This window comes from Mizuhopecten yessoensis, unplaced genomic scaffold (genome assembly GCF_002113885.1).
Source record: "Mizuhopecten yessoensis strain PY_sf001 unplaced genomic scaffold, ASM211388v2 scaffold9467, whole genome shotgun sequence".
NCBI classification, from domain to species: domain Eukaryota; kingdom Metazoa; phylum Mollusca; class Bivalvia; order Pectinida; family Pectinidae; genus Mizuhopecten; species Mizuhopecten yessoensis.
In genome coordinates this window covers 303,543-324,137 of record NW_018408062.1, presented here as the reverse complement: position 1 = coordinate 324,137, position 20,595 = coordinate 303,543, and the positions used below count along the sequence as shown (strand labels likewise).

General features: G+C 33.9%; 1 protein-coding gene across 1 annotated transcript in view; it reads right to left on the bottom strand.

Moving 5' to 3' along the window:
* Positions 1-6,014: 6,014 nt before the first annotated feature.
* LOC110458172 (trichohyalin-like) overlaps positions 6,015-20,595 on the bottom strand; it is a 25,042-nt gene continuing 10,461 nt past the window's right edge. Inside the window, exon 3 of the mRNA XM_021509772.1 lies at positions 6,015-6,401. Within this exon, the coding sequence (XP_021365447.1) occupies positions 6,015-6,401 (387 nt within the window). The remainder of the gene's footprint in view (positions 6,402-20,595) is intronic.

The window sequence follows — 20,595 nt, the reverse complement described above, 5'->3', positions numbered from 1 at the left end:
CAACCAACTTTTAGCTTGAATGTTGAGCGTTCGCCCTGGTGAGGAAGGCAATGAGTTCTGTTTCCAGGCCGGGACATACCAAAGACCTTAACAATTGTAGTTGCATTTAGGGGAATGGCAACAACTGGTTCACTCGTTGCCAGTATAATGTGACCGGGCGGAATGCTGTGCTTTGTGCCTTCGACATGGCATTTCAGTGAGATAGCACTATAAAGTCGGCTGCAGATCCGCGCTATCAATGGGAGGCAAGCACACCAACTTTCCCTGTCTCTTGCATACACACACGCAAGCGCGCATACACTACACACATATGGGCACGTCTTTAAATGACATTAGCTGTTCAAAGGAAGTTAAACAAAATTAAACAAAAAACAAACCAAACATAAGCATGGGCAGCTGTGTGTGTATCACACATTTATTGCTAATTAAGTTATACACATGTGTAGCTGTGTGTGTATCACACAATTATTGTTTATTTAGTTATACACATGTGTAGCTGTGTGTGTATCACACATTTATTGTTTATTTAGTTATACACATGTGTTGCTGTGCGTGTATCCCACATTTTTTGTTAATTTAGTTATACACATGTGTTGCTGTGTGTGTATCACACATGTTTTGCTAATTTAGTTATACACATGTGCAGCTGTGTGTGTATCACACATTTATTGTTTATTTAGTTATACACATGTGTTGCTGTGCGTGTATCCCACATTTTTTGTTAATTTAGTTATACACATGTGTTGCTGTGTGTGTATCCCACATTTATTGTTAATTAAGTTATACACATGTGTAGATGTGTGTGTATCACACATTTATTGTCAATTTAGTTATACACATGTGTAGATGTGTGTGTATCCCACATTTATTGTCAATTTAGTTATACACATGTGTAGCTGTGTGTGTATCCCACATTTTTTGTTAATTAAGTTATACACATGTGTTGCTGTGCGTGTATCACACATGTTTTGCTAATTTAGTTATACACATGTGTAGCTGTGTGTGTATCACACAATTATTGTTTATTAGTTATACACATGTGTAGCTGTGTGTGTATCACACATTTATTGTTTATTTAGTTATACACATGTGTTGCTGTGCGTGTATCACACATGTTTTGCTAATTTAGTTATACGCATGTGAAGCTGTGTGTATATCACACTTTTTTGTTAATTTAGTTATACACATGTGCAGCTGTGTGTATATCACACTTTTTTGTTAATTTAGTTATACAAATGTGTTGCTGTGCGTGTATCACACTTTTTTGTAAATTTAGTTATACACATGTGTAGATGTGTGTATATCACACTTTTTTGTTAATTTAGTTATACACATGTGCAGCTGTGTGTGTATCCCACATTTATTGTTTTTTTAGTTATACACATGTGTTGCTGTGTGTGTATAACACATTTATTGTTTATTTAGTTATGCACATGTGTTGCTGTGCGTGTATCACACATTTATTGTTTATTTAGTTATACACATGTGTTGCTGTGTGTGTATCACACATTTATTGTTTATTTAGTTATACACATGTGTTGCTGTGTGTGTATCACACATTTATTGTTTATTTAGTTATACACATGTGTTGCTGTGTGTGTATCACACATTTATTGTTTATTTAGTTATACACATGTGTTGCTGTGTGTGTATCACACATTTATTGTTTATTTAGTTATACACATGTGTTGCTGTGTGTGTATCACACATTTATTGTTTATTTAGTTATACACATGTGTTGCTGTGTGTGTATCACACATTTATTGTTTATTTAGTTATACACATGTGTTGCTGTGTGTGTATCACACATTTATTGTTTATTTAGTTATACACATGTGTTGCTGTGTGTGTATCACACATTTATTGTTTATTTAGTTATACACATGTGCAGCTGTGTGTGTATCCCACATTTATTGTTTATTTAGTTATACACATGTGCAGCTGTGTGTGTATCCCACATTTATTGTTTATTTAGTTATACACATGTGCAGCTGTGTGTGTATCCCACATTTATTGTTTATTTAGTTATACACATGTGCAGCTGTGTGTGTATCCCACATTTATTGTTTATTTAGTTATACACATGTGCAGCTGTGTGTGTATCCCACATTTATTGTTTATTTAGTTATACACATGTGCAGCTGTGTGTGTATCCCACATTTATTGTTTATTTAGTTATACACATGTGTAGCTGTGTGTGTATCACACATTTATTGTTTATTTAGTTATACACATGTGTTGCTGTGTGTGTATCACACATTTATTGTTTATTTAGTTATACACATGTGTAGCTGTGTGTGTATCACACATTTATTGTTTATTTAGTTATACACATGTGTAGCTGTGTGTGTATCACACATTTATTGTTTATTTAGTTATACACATGTGTAGCTGTGTGTGTATCACACATTTATTGTTTATTTAGTTATACACATGTGTAGCTGTGTGTGTATCACACATTTATTGTTTATTTAGTTATACACATGTGTAGCTGTGTGTGTATCACACATTTATTGTTTATTTAGTTATACACATGTGTAGCTGTGTGTGTATCACACATTTATTGTTTATTTAGTTATACACATGTGTAGCTGTGTGTGTATCACACATTTATTGTTTATTTAGTTATACAAATGTGTAGCTGTGTGTGTATCACACATGTTTTGCTAATTTAGTTATACACATGTGTTGCTGTGCGTGTATCACACATGTTTTGCTAATTTAGTTATACACATGTGCAGCTGTGTGTGTATCCCACATTTATTGTTTATTTAGTTATACACATGTGTAGCTGTGTGTGTATCACACATTTATTGTTTATTTAGTTATACAAATGTGTAGCTGTGTGTGTATCACACATGTTTTGCTAATTTAGTTATACACATGTGTTGCTGTGCGTGTATCACACATGTTTTGCTAATTTAGTTATACACATGTGTAGCTGTGTGTGTATCACACATGTTTTGCTAATTTAGTTATACACATGTGTTGCTGTGCGTGTATCACACATGTTTTGCTAATTTAGTTATACACATGTGCAGCTGTGTGTATATCACACTTTTTTTGTTAATTTAGTTATACACATGTGTTGCTGTGTGTGTATCACACATTTTTTGCTAATTTAGTTATACAAATGTGTAGCTGTGAACCAAAGAGTTACTGCCACTGCGATATATGATAAAGTACCGGAATATTTTAGATTATTTTTGTATGCTATACCTTGTCACAAAATCCATTGATCATTTGTTGAACAATTTTTTAATGAAATAGAAGTACGGGTATTAATAGAAGTGTGTAGACAGATGTTATTTTTCATGTTTTAATTTCTTTGAATAGAACACTGAATTTTATTAGGCACATGGCCTTGATCATTGACGTATCACCGGTAAAACGAGACATTTAAACTTTATTTCTATATACTACATGTAGTTTATGATTAACGGTCGTTTGTTAAATATAGCACGAGTACTTAGTGGTTATATCAATTGAATTGAATTGTTATAATTCAAAGAAATATAAAGAAAAACATTTAAATGTCCTCCTTTACGCTGATTAACATCTTATGCGTAAATTGGTTTTAAGCTACAAAAATTATCAAACAACAGACAACTATTTGACGTGTTAAACACAAATCAAACGGTCATCTTTATAAATTACATGTTTGTGTTACGTCGTCTAGCTGTATGTATTTACGTTGATGTTATGGTATACACAGCTGAAATGCATTCATCTATACGAGTCTAGATAATCACATGCAATTCGGACTGTCATCAACTTGTATAATTAACATTTTGTCTGGAACCGTTAGTAACTAACAAAAACAAATTATGTTTATTTTAATCTTTATGCATAATTACTTCCTGGTCACATGACAACAGGAATACACACATGAACGTATGTTTTAATATTACACAATATCAACAATATATTAAACAACGTAGTAAATTGTACATTAGGTTTAAAAATAGTACTGAAAACAAGTCATCTAAACTTTATCTGATCTTCAACAATGTCTTACATCGTCAATACGCGACACGTTTTTTCAAACAATGTAAAAATAAACCCCATTAACAATCAGCTAAATAAAAAATCTGTTTCTGCTTAACGTACATATAACGCACGACTTTAAAGATTCTAATCAACTTCATCTATCTGACTGTCAACTTAAACAACCTGTCCTATACTAAAGTCAGTTAGATCAATGATATCCCTGACTGTCAATTTGATCAATGGCATCCCTCTGACTGTCAATTTGATCAATGGCATCCCTCTGACTGTCAATTTCATCAACACCTTCCCTCCGACTGTGGACCTGACATTCGACATTTTTCTGACTGAGTTTTAGGTGGAGTCTAATGGTATCTGATGTGTTTTACACATTATGGCATTTTTTATCACCTTCCTGTATTTCTGTGGCAAAGCTACAAGCCATCCGTCGACGTATCATCGTTCTTACACTTACATATTCGATGCTAAAGACACCTTCTTTACACCCCTGTAACATGCAATATGTAACATTTTAGATTAGTCAGTTGTTAAAATATTTTTTCCATTTAGGTTTTTGTTAAATATATAAATGTATATAGGAAATACCTATACTTTTGTTAGGCTATTGTATATTGTAATTGATTTAATAAGTAACTGCTAAATGTGCAAGATAGCAAAAACAGTTCAAGTGTCTTTGCTTTTTCGTAATGTGAACAGCTCTCAAGTAGATTACCCCTACCCCTTACATAAATAAATAAACAAGTGTTATCTTATCGTTTTCTATGAGTGTAAATATAAGGGAACCATTTGTGAGTTGTGTGGGGTAATTTCCTCACAGATAAGACAAGAAACAATTACAAGTGTATCAATTGTGTCATAACGGCTCGTTTTTGAATGCCAATTCATATCTGTTAACAGGTCAGTTTTATCTTAGTATTAAACAAATCCCACTCGCTAAAACATTAACCTATCACGATGGTATCGGGATTAGGACCAGGATTCTGAAAGGGACGGATAAAGTGCGAGATAAACATATGTTTTGGTTTACATACGTCTAGTTATAATTTCATGGGAGAAAGATATCCGATTGTTTAGAATGTCAGAACAGTGTTATCATATTTTACGGTTTATAACTTAATAAAAAAAATCATTCTATACAATCAGTGTGGTTATCTTATGAGTCACATTAATGTGAAGTTTTTACGGCGACATTTTCTGTTTTTAAATAAACAACTTCTTGATTTATAACGATCCAATTTCTTCACGCATTTAAACAAGCGACAAACAGGACGTGGCCTCACACGTGCGATCCTGCGAATACTAAATGTCGTAAGTGGTCGTTTATTGCAGTGTGTTGACATTGTTCTTCTTTGCTTTATCAGTAAATAATATATATGTCCTTGGTTATATTCGATCTTTAACCTGAAGGTTTAAACGACATTTTTTAAATTAACTTATTACACCTGATTTACCAATATAAGAAGCATTAATGACAAATCACACAATGAAAACGGAATGATTGCATAATTCTCCATAATTAGATATGTACAATGAACATTTTTTAGAAGGTCGTTGATTATCAAGTTTTGAAACGACAGTGTGAAGTGGGTAACCCCATGCTATCAATCTCATAAGAGATCCTGCAGATACTTTATTTCAACCTGCTGGCCGTTTTTATGGTTAGACATGAGTATGTTGTTATTTTTATTATTTTTACGAACTTATCTATACGTGTTTATCTTTCTTATCAACCAATAAACAGCTTGAATCTTCGAAACTGTTGACGCATTGACACATTCCGTCCTTCAATACTTTCCTGTTCTGTATTAACTATGGTATATATTACCTTTCGACGCGCCCTGATGCTGTTATATAAATAAATGAGAAATTATGCCATTTAACGCTTCTCCGTTCCTGCAAGAAACATGACAAATCCTGCCTTTTAACGCCTCTTCGTTTCTCCTGTTAGAAACATTACACATCATGTCCTTTGACGCCTTCATCTTCCTTTATAAAAAAGGCCAAAATCATGCCCTTTGACACCTTTCCGTTCCTGTAAGAAACATGACAAATCGTGTCCTTCCGCCTCTCCGTTCCTTTAGGAAACATGACAAGTCATGCCATTTGACGCCTCTCCGATCCTGTAAAAAAACGATGATAAATCTTGGCCGTTTGACTCGTTTCCGTTCCTTTAAGAAGCATGGCAAGTCATGCTCTTTGACGCCTCTCCGTTCCTTTAAGAAACAGGACAAGTCATGCTCTTTGACGCCTCTCTGTTCCTGTAAGAAACATGACAAGTCATGCTCTTTGACGCCTCTTTGTTCCTGTAAGAAACATGACAAGTCATGCTCTTTGACGCCTCTCCGTTCCTTTAAGAAACATGGCAAGTCATGCTCTTTGACGCCTTTCCGTTCCTGTAAGAAACATGGCAAGTCATGTCCTTACGCATCTATCTCCGTTCCTCTTATTGTAAGTTTATATTAAATTTGATTAATTATGTCCTTGTGAATTGATGCTGTGTCAAATTGATAAGCTTTAATTTACCTTTTTATGATTTTTTTTCTTGAAATGAACACAAATTTAGGTTTAAGTTTGTGAATAATGATTGCAACTTATTTATTTTGCACATCAAATTACAATGATCTAAAGATACATGTATCATTGAATCGGATCGCGTGGTACGTTTACATGTACAATGTACGTCTAAACTATTTATGTATTTTCTATTTCGGTGTTAATCTTAACGTATACTTTTTCGTAACTGGGAACGTGTTTCTCATTGATGAGGTACTTTGAGCCATGATGTCATTTCGTCGCCACTGGATACTAATGAGTAACGAGCGTTTAATATTTTAATTCAAATTTAGTTTGTTTTCCTGGTACATGCAACGATGACAGCTACGCCCACCTGCAGTTGCTATATCTTGATTCAGTAATTAATGAGCCAGTCAAATTATATTCAACTTTGTTGACGCATTAAGTGTTCCTTACACTATCAGCAGTTGATTTTATCAGAAATACACCCTGGCATCTCCTGTATATACCATATTGTGATATAACTATATTATCTGATGATTTGACAAAGTGTTTACATTAACAAACCATCAGAGGACCCTGTGACGTGACACGAGACCATGCAGTGTTGCGACACGTCCTGCTACACAGATAAAGTTCTACTATCAAGTTATATTAATCATCACCGCCTTTAAAGAAAAACTAACTGTTTATAGACCACAATACGATTATCTTATCCGCTCATAGCGAGGGGACCAATGTTCCAGGACTTGCATCCTCCCTCCGGTAACACATGTATGGTGATGTCATACGTGTACGAAGGTCTACCTAGATAACGCGCCATTATTGTTTTATACTCTTTGATATTGATGATTTTCTGTCTATCAAAAATAGGTAGATACTGACATCACCAGTGTGTATATTATACACAATGAGGTTTAAATATAAATGACTATGCAACATAACGACCCATATATGGTATGTCTAGTTAACAAATAAAATTAATGATAGTAAAATAACGTTACGAACTGAATATTTTAAGTATATCCATGGTTTCCTATGATAGCTCTCAGAACACAGTACCGTAGATATTCAAAAGTTGCATTAAATACTACTATGGAGAACATGAATAGATCTAAATGATCATTTGATTATTTCGAAAGTATATCTGCCATTGTTATTTACAAAACGCCGTTTAAAATTGATGACATGTTTAATCCTTATGATCTTTAAAAATGGATTGGGTTATATTTTTTTTGATTGCAAAATCTAAGCCATGTTTAATACGTGTTAAATCATGACTGAAACCCCTATTGTCTACTTAGAAATTCATGTCATCTGTGCTGTGGGAGGTTGATTCGAAGACAAATTCGAGAAGAAGTATCGAAAATGAAAAATAGTATAATTCATACTCCGTGATAATGGTACTGTTATCACTCACATAAATAAATACAATACGTGTATACGATACCGTTTCCAAAATAATTGAAGCGTAAAACAATACCACCACTAAAACTCTCCCGCAAAATCGAGGAAATTTCCAAGGCTAAGTATTAACATTATATGATAAACGTTTATTTATTTTGTCAGATTTTTATCCAGCATTGTCATAACTCACTTTTCTTTATAAAACTAAATGAAAGTAAACAAGTATGAAATGTTTGAGTAAAGGAATATCATTCATTTTGTAAATATTTATCTTAACATCATTTCATATTTATTTATAGTTCTCTGTTGATTTTTTTTGTCCACTTTGATGTCAGAATTAGTTTACTATGTGGAACATTGCTTATTCAAACGCAAAGTCTTCTTGAATAAACAACAAAATAAGTGGTTTATGTTTGATATACCCGCACCTCTATCACTTGAATAATCAGAAATATAAGAAAACAGCACCTGTTAACTCCGATTATGAAATCGATGCTTCCAAGAATGACCACTCACCTCACTCAGTCAGGAAGAGAAATAAGAAAAGTCGATGATGCCCAATCTTCAGTGTTTGTTTGTTTACTGTAAAGTTATGTTTGTCTGAACTAGTAAGACATTGCCATAAACAATACGTGTAGAAGTGCTAGTTGGTCAAGTCGGTCATATAACATCCGTAATGTCTCTGTAAACGTGGAAGTGTATTCTACAAATCCTTCGAGGTTATTACGTACAAATAGAGTAAGACTAAATGTTCTTGGAATATTTGTAGTGTTTTAAATGTAATCGGAACGCTATTTGTTTTACTGTTGAATGACACCAGGCAAAAAGTGCATTAGTGCACAATGAAATATTTCACATATTCCGCCGGTGATTGCAATTGATATGTGTATAAAGAAAATCTGGAAAAACACAGTTGTATCAATATCTCTAGAAAACGTTTTAATATACTAGGAAAATAAGTGAAAAAGACTAAAAAAAAGCACCTATTCATAAAAAATAACGCTCGCTGTTCTGTGTCTGGGCCCTTCCAGACAACCGCAAAGCAGACCAGGAAGTGAGATAACTTTTGAAATAAATACTTTATAATGAAATGAACATGTGTATCATCGATAAGAGAGAAATAAAACACGATAATATGGATGTGTCAACATAACCGTTTTTCGAATTTTAAATAGATAAAATCAGGGCAAATTATGGACAAAGGGAATAATTATCTGGGGACCATTGAAAAAGCACAAGGAGAAATATGACCATGTATTCTGGAAGGGTAAGTGTATTCTACTTCATCGACGGCACCCTAACTACGAAATGTAACTCTGAATCACCTCCAGGATGTTTATTTTCATGTTTGCAAACATACATATATACGGAAAAGTTTAAACATTTCATGAAATAGCCAAGATAGAATTGAGGAGGAGTGACAACTGTTCGCAACAATGGAACCGCACACGCAGGCAGTGGGGCTTAGTTGAGATCAAATGAGTTTCAGTTCAAATTACAGGCAACAATCCTTAACATGATATAATATTAATATTTTCACCACCATGATATATAGTGTAACTAAAGTTAAACACTGGAGTTTGTTTCAACTGTATTTGTTTCAACTGTATTCGTTTCTGACAATATACAATATATAATATTTTCAAAACAAAATCAGTAACGATTCGGAAACAAGTACTAAGTACTTATACAATATCCGTTTCGGAAGGTTAGTTAGATATATCATTTAATCGTATTCAAAGTAAGTTTTAATGCACATTTTTTAAATGAATTTCGTAGAATGGCAGAAATGTTTAGGGAACATGTAGACAATGTATTACCATTGTTGATGAACATTAATAGCAGTGATACTCAAGTAAGAACTAACGCCTCAGAGTGATGAACGTCTATACATTAACAAACGTATGTTTGACTTAATGCACGCACTTTATAGGATTTCCACATCTTTTGCGCTCACACACACACACACACACAGTATGTATGTTATACTCACAACAAAAACATGTACATACATAGAAGAAAAAAAGATTATCATCTATTGTCAGTTAAAGATACCAATATAAGCTGCTTCCAGTAAATGTAAATCATATCATAACAAATTAGTTGTGGTATTGTGTGAAAGTGAAAACAGGTAAACCTGTCATGAAATATAGCTCGGACATATGAGTAAGTAATGAGTGCGATATAACCCGAACAATATAGGCAGCTTTTCAACAGAAAAAGAATGTGTTTCAGTAATACGTTCTACGATCGCACGCATTGAATGTAAACTGGAAGGGGGAAAAGGCTGTCAACGACGTTTATGCGGAGTTTGAAAACTTTATTGTCTCGGAATTGGATAGAGAATCCTCAAGGCCACCCGTTACGGATCCACGGCCTAGGCAAAGTAATACTTATTTTTGCAAACCGTATTGGAACGACGATCTGAAAACTGGGTGGGACAAAGTAAAGGCTGAAGAGAAAGTATGGCGAAACTCTGTTGGGTGGTGTTAAACATGCTTCCAAACATGTAGGTTGTCATGTAAGGAAAGTGTTTGATACATTTTTACGCAAGCATAAACGTAACTAGATGTACCAACTCCAAGGTGATTTAGCTCTCAAACTGCTAGCGGAACATTTGAGATATTTTTGGAAAGATATCGATAAATTTGGAATTTCAAATGAAAGGAAACATATTGTACCAATGGGAATTACGATTCCCAAGGAAATGTATGCACCGACACGCAGTCCGTGATCTCTTCTCGCCTGCCTCGGAAGCGGAATCGCAAACTTGACTTGGTGGATCAACAGCACGAACTAGGCACGGTCGACCTGAATAACGCTATCAACTACAAAAAAAATATTAAAAATGCTGTATCGCTCGTAAAACTAAATATAGCAACTGGAGTAGATGGAATTCCTTATGAAATCTTGAAATTCAATGCGTGTGTAGACATGCTCCTTTCTATTATCCGAGAATGTTTCAACACTGGCTCGACACCCGATCAAAGTGGAAAGCAGGGATGATAAATCCTACTGTAAGATACCTTTGACCTACCATGGAATACCTTTGTTGTCAACATCCTATAACATATACTCTGATGCTTCAAACCGACGTCTTACTTCATGATTAGAAAAATAGACTTGAAACCGATGACCAAAATGGTTTGCGCAATTACAGAGGATGTCCTAACATCCTTCATACCGTAATTCAAAAAATAAAAAATTCTATTCAAGCAAAATTTATTTGTTAATCTGATTTTATACATAAAGCAGACATTTCGTCAAAAAAGCTGACTTATGCGGTCAGGTAAACGGTTTTATTAAACTGGAGGAATTTATTAGGTTTATAAACCTTAGAAATGTATCAAATTGCGTGTAAAGTGACGCTGTTGTGATCTACCGTGATGGTCACGATACGTGTGGGAGTGATAGATGATACGGGACTGCTATCATACACCACACAACTGTATAATAGGTACATTTGTATTTGGTGATGTTTTATGACAAAAATGATATCAACAATCGTGACCATGTGTTATACATGAATATGTTACTATGTATTACATAACCAAATTAAAGCATCACTTAACAAAGAAATATTTACCTTGTTCAAAAGCTTTATCAGCATTCAGGTTAAAGAACGAAATAAGGTTTTACAGTAGATGGATTGGTTGGTTGGGGTTAAACGTTTTAACAGTAGACACGTTCATGTGACGACAGTTCCAATGATGTTGGAGTTACATTGTGCTTGTGGACTAATGTGTCCCCCATACTGAACTATCCTACCTGTAAACTGGTCAGATACTCACCACCTGGTAACATTAAAACTGGTCAGATACTCACCACCTGGTCACATTAAAACTGGTCAGATACTCACCACCTGGTCACATTAAAACTGGTCAGATACTCACCACCTGGTCAGATACTCACCACCTGGTAACATGTAAACTGGTCAGATACTCACCATCGGGCCCATTAAAACTAGTCGGATACTCACCGCCTGGTCACATTAAAACTGGTCAGATACTCACCACCTGGTCACATTAAAACTGGTCAGATACTCACCACCTGGTCACATTAAAACTGATCAGATACTCACCATCGGGCCCATTAAAACTGGAATAGCGGGGCGTTCGGATATATCATCAAAATCACAGACAGAAACTTAAATAATTAAGTTAGCAAGTAAGGGAGGCAGAAAATGAGGTATGGGACATGTGGGCGGATTGCAATGGAAAAAATTCTGAAAATGTCAAAGTGTTATATAACTTTGAAGGTCAATGTAAATTATATCTTGGAGGAATGTCATAGTTTGTTAGAGAACGCATCGCCACTTTTTGTGATTTTTAAAAGCTAAATCTTACATGTACTTAAAATGATATATCTGTGATATTTTGTAAATATATACAAACTTATATGGTAACATTAGTTAAAGCATAATACCATCATAACATAATCTTACGGAAGTACTCAGAAAAAATACGTGGGTCTTAAGATTCTATTGGTTAATTTTTAACCATCTATAAGGCAGGGCAAGTACCGATTAGGGTACAATGTACCTGGAAACATATCAAATAAACAGACTAAAAGGTGAGAAGAATTTAATTCACGACAAATGCTATCCTTATTTATCTAACATTAGGTACAGATTTATTTCTGTTCAGTAATCCATGTTTTCATTCAATAGTACAAAACGCGTGGTTACCCTAAATAAAAAAAATCTTACAAGAAGATATTTGTTTTCTTCGAAATACGATAAAGCGAAAAAAACCAAGAAAGCAATATTCATGTACCACTGCGTTAATACTCAAAATATAATTGGACATCAAGGTCAATACATAAGGTGATCTGCTCGACCATGTGGGTTTTCTTGATATCTCGGTATCTTCCCACAGTAATACGCTCTGCTTGCTTCCATCAGAACCACCACGAGTAATATATATATAATAAAGTAGGAAGACATGTTCATGATTAGTGCAACATATATAATTTATATAAAATATATGATAAAATGACATCATGAACCACGGAAATTATATATCATGTATAATTTCCCCTCTGGTCCCACCATGTGGTCCGGACGGGCAGTCCTTGTAGAAAACGCAACATATATGTCAACATTCAGAAATGAAATGTTTCAGGTCACCTGCCCGACCACTCCTGTTTTCTTTTACAATAACACCACTTGTGTCCGTCCATCCGGGCCAAGAATTGATAAAACCTGCTGCATAATTATTAAAATTTGAATTAAGTTTTACTTGATAAAACCTATCAATGTTCACAATGAGTTGGTTTTTAAAAATTGTGCAAATTAATATAGCAGAATGGGACGACGAATGCAAATATACATCAGTAGCTATTCAACTGAAGCCTGCATACTCCATTAGCGAGGGGGCTGTGATGTCACAATTAGTACTGTATAAAGGATAGTCAATGGGACTGCACCTTTGAATTTTGGTAATAGATAGGAATGCCAGAAATGAATTACACCGCACCATGCAGCTGTTTCGTCCTTCTAAGACTCAACAGTGATGCTAGGGACCGAAAAGGTTGAAAATACAAATTGGTCTTAAATATTGTTAAACAAAATGGGATGTGCGTAAAACCTTTACTTATATATATGTATATAATGAATATACAATAAACAGAGTTTCTCACTACAGAAAAGCAGCAGTAGTGTTTCTGAAGCTGTATGTAGATATATAAAAACAAGAGGCCCAGGGGCCTTAATAGCTCACCTGGTATATTATGTTTCAATTTAAAACCAGCTACAGTACAGGTTTATTAAAAGAGTACAGGAACAAACCATACAGGTTTATTAAGAGTGTACAGGAACAAACCATACAGGTTTATCAAAGGAATACAGGAACAAAGTTGCAAGAAGAACTACATGTAATTCGGTTTTGGTGGTAAAAAAGGAGAAAGATTTTCAATTTACCTGTATTTTCCCTTTTGGGCCTCACATGCACCTTTTTATACAAATTAAACAGATTGAGTTTTTTCCCATAAGCATGCTTCAGACCACATTTGGTTTAAATCCATTCATTTGTACAGAAGGGAAAATATTTTTCTCTATTTCCCCTATTGGGCCCCGCTCTTCTGCCACAAAGAAGGGGGCCCACACACCTCAATTTATTCAAAATTGATTCTTTTGTCCCTAAGCATGCTTCAGACCACATTTGGGTTAAATCTCTTCATTTGTACAGAAGGGAAAACATATTTTTCTCTATTTGCCCTATTGGGCCCGCCCTTCTGCTACAAAGAAGGGGTTCCACACACCTCAGTTTATACAAAATTGATTCTTTTGTCCCTAAGCATGCTTCAGACTGCATTTTGTTTATATCCCTTTACTTGTATAGTAGGAGAAAAAAACACCTCTGTTTCAACTATTGTGCCCCGCCCCTCTGCCCCCAGAGTTGCCACACCCTCCGTATATACAAACCTGAGGCTCATTTGTCCAAAGCTGCTCTAGAACAAATTTGGTCAAAATACTTTAATTGGTTGACAGGAAGAAGATTTTTAAAGATTGATATATTTTCCTCCTATTTGGCCCGTCCCTCTGCCCCCAGGGGGACCATACCCTCTGTCTATACAAAACTGAGAATCCTTTGACCTTTGGCCAATGATGATCCAGACCAAATTTGGTCAAAATCCCTCATCGGTACAAAAGGAGAAGGATCTATAATGTTTCCCTCTATTTCCCGTAATGGGCCCCACCTATCTGCACCAAAGAAGGGGCCCCACACACCTCAGTTTATACAAAATTGATTCTTTTGTCCCTTAACATGCTTCAGACTGCATTTGGTTTAAATCCCTTCACTTGTATAGTAGGAGAAAACAATGCCTCTATTTTCCCTATTGGGCTCCGCCCCTCTGCCCTCAGAGGGACCACACCCTCCGTTTATACAGACTTGGGGCTCCTTTGTCCAAAGATGCTCTAGAACAAATTTGGTAAAAATCCGTCTATTGGTTGAGAAGAAGAAGATTTTCTGAGCCGTTAAGGACTAGTACATGTAGCGTTTTAAAGGAAAAAGTTGACGGACAACGGACGCCGGACGACGGACGCTGCGCCATGGCATAAGCTCACTTGGCCCTTCGGGCCAGGTGAGCTAAAAACACGAAGATTACATTTCGCTAGCACTTTCGTCCATCTTGGGGCTCTTCAGTCGAGATATACATATATATAAGTAGGGAGATAAATGAGTACTAGTTAATTTCAGATTGATAATAACCAGTAACGAGTAAAGTGTATGAATATTATAAACCTTTGTTTTGAAATGTTAGTAATAGATACAGCATGTCAAAATGAACTACACTGCACCATAGAGCTATAAAACACTAGATGCCCCTTCCTTGCATTTTATTTCTATTCATAGAGCCTATTTAGTTAGGTCAGGATCACATAGGAATTTTAGCCTTTCGAGTACACAAAAAAACCCATTTCATCCGATCAATCAGTGTAACTGACAGCATTTAACATATACAGTATCTACTTCACCACTAGAAAGTTTTGACACTCTCTGGTAATTGTTTTTCTTTTATTTATGAAAATGTTCATTTAAACATCATTTTTAGAAATATTATTGTGGAACCGTTCCATTTCATGAAAACAATATTTTCATTTTATTGTTGAGTTATTAAGAAGGCAGATCAAATTTGCTCCATTTATTTCGATTTAAAAAACGGTACCATCCGTTTGTATTGCAAAATACAAATGTTGTATCATATCAATGAAAAGTGATCCATTTTAAGGTACTTCCGTATTTTGTGGTGTCATTAATTTTAAATTATTGAGGATTTATAACTTTTTTTATTCCCGATGTGTCATAACACATTTGTTTATCAAAACTGAATTATGGTTAGGCGTCCCTGTTGCATGTGAGATATCCTTGTATACGTGACCCAGTCAGTATCAATAACGACATTGACGAGTGACTATAACGTAACAAGCATTATGATTGGTCAGAGAGGTGTGACCATAATGTAACCAGAGTTATAATTGGACAAGAAGCGCACATCAACATGTTGTGACTATTGACCTAGTAACTAGGGTCGTGTAATGTATATCAACATGTCTACCCGATATAATTATTGTTCACTTAAGGTACTTTGTAATATATAATCACAGTAATAAGACTATTAATTTTAAAAGGAAATGATATTCAACTGGTAACGGGTAATAAAGTCGCAAGAAAACCTTTTTTAAATTTTACATTATCTACCATTTTGCCGGTGTGTTATTTTAAGGTTTATCAATTAAGTTATTTTAAAATACATTTTCTAAGATAGAATATACAAAAATAAAATAAGAAGCCCTTTTTCAATTATTAGCAGAACATGCAAATTGTCTGACAGATTCACTCTGTTACGATATCAAACTGAGAAATCACACTACTTTTTCATATACCACCATGCTAGTTATGTTTGTGTCCTTATTCATAGACCGAGACCAGGTTGGTATAGTTATTAAGTAATTTACTCCTTATGATACACCAAAAACAATGATTACCTCCTGTGGAATTTAGTTGATATTTCTGTCAACACTTTTTTTATATAATAAACCAGAATTTTATTTGGCTTAAGTACTGGACGATTTCTCCAATTGCTTATGTTTAACTAAGGAGTGTCCTGTACGTCCGGTTGCTATTGTAACGTATTCGCCCACTATCTACAGTTAAGAGGGATTTTCCGTGAAACGTGATTGAGTTCTAGACATACAGGATATTATTTTAGACTTTCTGGTACCTTAGTGAAATATACTATTATTGACGATATGTCTGTTAGTTAACAGTAATGTAAGTTAAATTCCAAACCGAATGTTTGGATTAATAATGGATAGCTGGAATATGTATCGCATGAGGTTTGTTACATTATCTTTTCTAAATAACAAAACACTCTCTAATTACTTTTTGGTCGAAAACTTTAATTTTATTATAGCACACGATTTGAAATCTGTTTATACATCTGTATCCGTATAATATGAATTGTACTCCAAATAATTCGACTTTTCGAATACGTAATTGAAGTCGCTAATTTGAACATTGAGAGACCTTGTAAACCAATGAATTGATATTTTCAGTATATTTCAACATATTGTCTGACGCGATCTTATTTACTTTCGTCTTCCTCATTTCTAACTGAAAAAAATAAGCCGATGTATATTTAAAGAAAATAGGATGGTGTTTGCTGTTTCAATATTTATACTGTTGTGCATCACATATTTACGTCAGACGACTATTTTTTCCAGGGTTTATACACACGTTTTGTTAAATCATACAAATACAATTTGACAATATATTATTTTTGATGATTTCAAAAAAATGATAAAAACATTACAAAAAAGTTTTCTTTTTCTTATTCTGCTTTTTTTGTGTGAATCTTTTAAAATTATTTAAGGTTATTGTGAATAACATATTTTTGGGGTTTTGTATATATTTGTATTAATACGTTTTCATAATTAATTAATTAATGAAAGAATGTAAAACTCTAATGTACACTCGACAATGCATGTTTGATAATCGAATCCAATATAATATGTTATTTATCTTAAACTTATACGTACTAAATATAAATAAAGAAAACACTAATTTGTCAATTATGACCAGTCCTTTATGTTATAACGTTACTTTATTACTTCAGTATATATTTTTCGTGTATTTTTCGCAATGAGTGTCTGTTTCCGTGATTTTTCGACATATAATATGATATTGAATTTGAATTGACGCCCACTTTTGTATATCGGAATACGTTCGTTTGTAGGTATTTAGGGCTTTAATGGCCGAACTCAATCGTATCTTGTATATCTCACTGTCTCTGTTACTACCTCCAATAGTGACGAGTACATACAAACAGAAGAATTGTTTGACTACATCACCTTAGGTAAAAAATTGTGGAACATGTATATACATATAATGAAAAACGTTTAACTTTGTGACAAATGAAATTGAAATGAATATATATTTTTGTCTAAGTAAACTCAAAGCATAATGTCTACACATCTATTTAATATATTGATATTAATAATACACTTTGAACACAGTTCTGACTTTAGCCAGATAAAATACCCCTAATTCACACATACTGTTTCATCGACATCATATCAATGAAATAACATGTAGTCAGAGTGACTATAAACACTTAACATCAAGTATCTTACACCATAAACCAGAGTTCATCCCTCAAATGTTTCGTTTATGTATAGTGTAATGTTTTATGAATTGCAACACTTCCTTTAACATATCCATATTTACGATCCAATTCCTCAGTAATTATTTTTCTGATATTTACAACCGACTTAAACATTGTCTGAATAATATTTTAAAGATTATGTTAATAAATTCTATAAAGAATGTAGAATATAATTCATGATAAATCATATTTCTAAAAACCAAAATTATTACAAAAGAACGGTTGTAAAATATTGTTTAAAGAAATTTACTTTCTGTAAATATTTATCTGATGTTGTTTTTATAAAGTTATCAAATTGATTGTCTCATCTACAAAAAACATCTATTTCCTAAAATGATTTTCAAAATGAGATTTTGTCTGGTACGATTTTCATTGGTATTGACTCACTATATACATTTGCCTTTAGTGTCGTCTTTCACTACAGTTGTCACTCTGTTGACATTTACACCAACACACTCTTGTACAGTTGTTTATTGTTAAATTGTTGATTCGTGTGGATGGCGGAAACTAATGCTGGAAAATAATTGTGAAAGCATGTTTATTCATTTTCCAGTTAAAACACATACATATTTATAACATAATATTTATTTGTAGTGTATCACAAATTTGATATAACCTAAGGTTGTAAAACAACAAATACTGTATAAGTACAATAGTACCTGTTTCCCATCAGAATGAAATGTTTTTGTAATTGTACATGTTACCTGACATGAATGGTTTAAACTAACAAAAAATTATCAAGAAATTGTGCTTATCAGTGCTTATTAATCGTTACGAAAGATTTCAAATATATTTTGTAACCATGTAAAAGAAAAATTAATTAATTAAAAAAACGAACAAACATCAACAAACATTAATCGCATTATAATACATGTTCTTAACTAATGTCGGGCCATATTGTGGAGCTCCCAGTGCTCCTAAAGCATGTTCGCGTACTGTTACCGCTCCACAGAATACGTGTTTATGTTTGTTTTCCTGCTGAAGGTATTTCTATGGGTGCATTATATATTGTGTTAGTGGTTTCCTCGTACCGTTAAACTATACAATAGGACATGTAAACATTTTTAATTTTATACAGATATTTTAATAATCAAACTGAACGACATGACATAGAAAGAGAGCCTGTATGATTTCTTTCTGATTTATTTACACACAGGGAAGTATTTAATATTAAATCATTAACATTTGTTGGATGTTTTTCTACATTAGCATATATGTCATGGTGACGAGGATCAATTGTGGGCTTTAAAAGTATTATATGCATTTTAAAGACATCAATATATATATATATATATATACTTATTGTCTGCAAGATGATATTCTATATTTATAAATTGTTTAGAATGAAAGCTGATGTCTTGACAATCTCATTTTTGTTTATTTGTTTGTTTCTGTTTAACGGCTCGTCGACAACTGTGGTAAAAAAATCAAACATGTGAGTAGCAAAGATACAATTAGATAAAAACAAATATGTGTTAAAGGGGCATCACGATGAAGTTACTTTATTTTTTGTCTTTGTTTTCAAATACTACATAAACATATCAAGTGAGAATCCTTATGGAAAATAACAATCGGATTTGGCTGAAATAGATTCATAAAAATGATTAAATCTAAGAAAATCATCGGTATTTCTACCTGTCTGACCAACGTTTTGTTCAGGGATTTCCCTCTACTAGCGCATGCGCATAGCATACCATTTCTTTGTAAACAAAAAAGACTGGCCGTGAGAAGTAAGCGAAAGAAAAGTGTTGTACATATGTACCGTGTCAGCTACGAAACGAAAAGTTGCAAAATGGTCAAAAGATAGCGCAAGGAGTTCGTTACGGAATCATTATTGCAGGTGGGCAGTATTCAAAGGAGAAAATAACTGCCCTAGCAGTTACATGTAGTACGGTGCATGTATTCTTCCGGTAGCCGGTTAAGCTGAAATGGAATCGAGAGAAATGCTAGCGCTGTTTATGTTATGAATAAATATCTAAAACTCTTAAGCTCGCTAGTATCTTTGTCTGAGTTTGAACACAGATGAACTTAGTTTAATATGTTAATGGGCATGTATCGGAGATAGTTTACTTTATGTTTCTATAATTATACAGTGGTTTATGCGAAAGGAAGGGATAAGTGACTGGTTAGTTTGATTTTGCCATGAGGCCCTCCAAGGGATAACTGTTGTGAAGGCCCACGGCGAATTTTCGGGGTCATCAAGATACGTGCGCTATTAGATTTACATAATTTATAATGTTACCGGGTTCAGTAAAATGGTATGATTTGATTATATTGCTGAATTAAACGATTATTTTTGGTTTTACATGCAAGATTTAAATTAGTCCTAATATGAATGCCCGGCCTCCTCTGCCCTGGCAATATATATATATAAAAAAAAATCGGAAAGGTGTTACTAGTGCCGTCTGTGTCGGAGAAGATCACTACCACGATCTCAAATTAAATATCTTCAAGCTATGACCTCCCCCCCTCCCCCCTCTCTCTCTCTCTCTCTCT